Raw genomic sequence first — 2,500 nt, 5'->3', positions numbered from 1 at the left:
GCCGAAGAAACCACGAACTAATGGTGGTGATAGAGGATCAGTGGAGGAAGCAGCTTCACGAAGAACAGCAAGAGGAGGAAGAAGATAGGAGGAAGAGGGAAGCAGCCAGGATTAACAGCATAGTGGCGAAGGAGGCGGGCCATAGGAGCGAACAAACGAGGGAGGCAGATGGGAAAGATGTAGAGGAGACAAAGAGGGAGGTGGTTGGGGGGGCCTCTTAGGCAGGTCAAGTGACATGTTTGTGGGTTCATACCTGTGGAGGAAGGGATAGAAGAGGGAATATGAGGAGGGTTTGTCTTTGAACAGCAGGGGTAGTTTAGAGGTACCTTGCGCTTAGGAAGTGATATTAAAAACAATGGTAATGACGAATGGTGGAGATTTAATCAAAGAAAAGTAGCACTTCAGTAAGCGAGGTAAAAACAACCTACAAGGCTATTTACTATGGGGTGACTGAAAAGGACAAGCAAAGGGACATGGTTTTGGAAAACTTGAAAATAGCACATTTTAAAGGCAAGCTGAGAAAGCAACTGTACAGATAACTATACAGAATATTAAAACATATATTTTTATCTTTTAAGCCGTTTGATCCGTCAGTATACGGGTGACTTCTTTAAAGTGCCCCTAACCCCATAATATTTTTTTCGCTAAAATGAATCTTTGCACCAGTTCGAGACGCATTGCGGTCATTTTTTCCTTTTTATAACAAATCCTGTCATTTTATAGGCTTCGAAAGTTGCGGAAATCCAAGCATTTTTTGTTAACGACCGAGTCAGAATGGGAGTGGGTCTATTCCTGATTTGACGTCACAAACTACTTTTCATGCATTTTTACAAAGAGTTAATGCAATGTAAATCAGTTTGTGACGTCTAATCAGGAATAGACCCACTCCCCTTCTGACTCGGTCGGGAACAAAAGATGCTTGGATTTTCGCAACTTTCGAAGCCTATAAAATGGCAGGGTTTGTTAGAAAAATGAAAAAAATGGCCGCAATGCGTTTCGAACAGGTGCAAAGATTCATTTTAGCGAAAAAAATATTTTGGGGTAAGGGGCACTTTAAATGTACATAAAGTCAATATTTTTATTACATTTAATTCGAACTGAACACTCGTAAGAGTGTTTTGGAGCTATTCCATTCATTCCGTACGGAGTTTTGAAAGAGGCTCATTTGCTTGATCAGTTGAAAACATACGCCAAAGCGACCAACCATAACCTACTGGCTGAATGAAAACTGGCACAAATGCTCTCACCGACGCAGCTTAAAACTAGAAACTCGCCGCCTTATCAGTTATAACACTCATTACTTTTTCGACTGTCGCTTTGCATAAATATCTTGGCCCGTAATGTAAATAAGCCGATAAAAGGGTTACGTTCTACGTCCACAACGTCGTTTTCACAGTGTGTCCGAACGACCTTACCCGACCACCGAAGACGGATAAGAAGTGTCAGTCTTCACCCCACCCTATTTCTTTATACTGTGCAAGCTTGGGCTGAGTCCACAGCAAAATTAAATTATATGCATTAATGAGAGCGGGTAAGTAATGCTTGAAGGTTGAAATCGGCAAACGAACATAAATGCAAGATCTGCAGCCATGTAGGATGGATGTTCATACTTCTACCGCAACTTGAACTGGGATGTGTAAATGCTACTGACGTAAGCGGAGTACTGATGTGTTCGAAAGGCGACAACGAGCAAACAAGTCTGGGGGTGCTTTCATTATGCCTGACGATCGGGTTGGAGACCATTGGAACTAACCAAGGAAAAATGGAACGACATTTTTAATCAAAAGTTAATTTCCAACCGGACCGAAGCCTTCCATTTACGTTTCGACCGAAATTTCGGGTACATCACAGTGAAGTGGGACTGGAAACGAGAATGTTTGTGTTTCGTTCAGACCGGACCGACACGTCAAAGAGGACCACCTCCAGAGGTGGAGCAAAGGCTATGACGTAAGCAGTAGCACTCCGGTCGGACCGAACCGAAACGGACCTTTTCATTTGACTTTAGCTCGAAATTTCCGGAAATTTTGGCTTAATGGAAAGAACCCTGGATTTTCAAACGAAAACTTATTAATGTTGGCGGGGCTCAAAATACTTTTGTCTGAAAGCGTTTGAAATCTTGTTCAAACAATCATCCACAAATGCAAATCCCAGGTAATTACTTTTCGCTTTTGTCAAGTGAATTTTCCATTCGATTGGACTTCGCGCTCCATTTGTTTTGAATAGCATGCACAGACGTGGTTTTGTCTTTTGTTTTTGTGATGAGCTTGTAATTGTTATTACTTAACAACGCAGTGGGTAACGAACTACACACATGATGCCCAGTGTAAGGACGAACTAAATTTACTTCATCAAAACTTGAAAAGGAGTATTTTGGAGAAGCAGGTGATGTTTATTACAGTGCGATTTGGAGGTTAGTCATTTGGATATGTGTATTCATTAAACTGGATAACATAAACCACATATTGTCACTGAGTCTTGCGATTATAATGACTCACGAAAT

At 41.5% G+C, this 2,500-nt stretch overlaps 2 protein-coding genes across 6 annotated transcripts in view; both read left to right on the top strand.

The window, feature by feature from the left end:
* The window catches only part of LOC137983673 (uncharacterized), a 19,303-nt gene extending 18,732 nt beyond the window's left edge, over positions 1–571 (top strand). For all 3 annotated transcript variants that reach the window (XM_068830830.1, XM_068830829.1, XM_068830831.1), the window contains one exon: positions 1–571. This exon is cut by the window's left edge and continues 53 nt beyond it. In XM_068830830.1, coding sequence (XP_068686931.1) covers positions 1–221 — 221 coding nt within the window. In that variant the 3' untranslated portion in view covers positions 222–571.
* Positions 572–1,863: 1,292 nt separating this feature from the next.
* LOC137983678 (uncharacterized protein CXorf65-like) overlaps positions 1,864–2,500 on the top strand; it is a 6,358-nt gene continuing 5,721 nt past the window's right edge. The window contains exons 1-2 of one of the 3 annotated variants that reach the window (XM_068830843.1): positions 1,864–2,151; positions 2,293–2,410. In XM_068830843.1, the coding sequence (XP_068686944.1) occupies positions 2,386–2,410 (25 nt within the window). In that variant the 5' untranslated portion in view covers positions 1,864–2,151; positions 2,293–2,385. Of the gene's footprint in view, positions 2,152–2,194; positions 2,411–2,500 lie in introns of those variants that run through there. The other 2 variants (XM_068830841.1, XM_068830842.1) reach the window with 2 other exon arrangements.

This window comes from Montipora foliosa, chromosome 13 (assembly GCF_036669935.1).
Source record: "Montipora foliosa isolate CH-2021 chromosome 13, ASM3666993v2, whole genome shotgun sequence".
NCBI classification, from domain to species: domain Eukaryota; kingdom Metazoa; phylum Cnidaria; class Anthozoa; order Scleractinia; family Acroporidae; genus Montipora; species Montipora foliosa.
The sequence above is the reverse complement of the archived record's forward strand: the minus strand, read 5'-3'. Positions and strand labels throughout refer to the sequence as shown.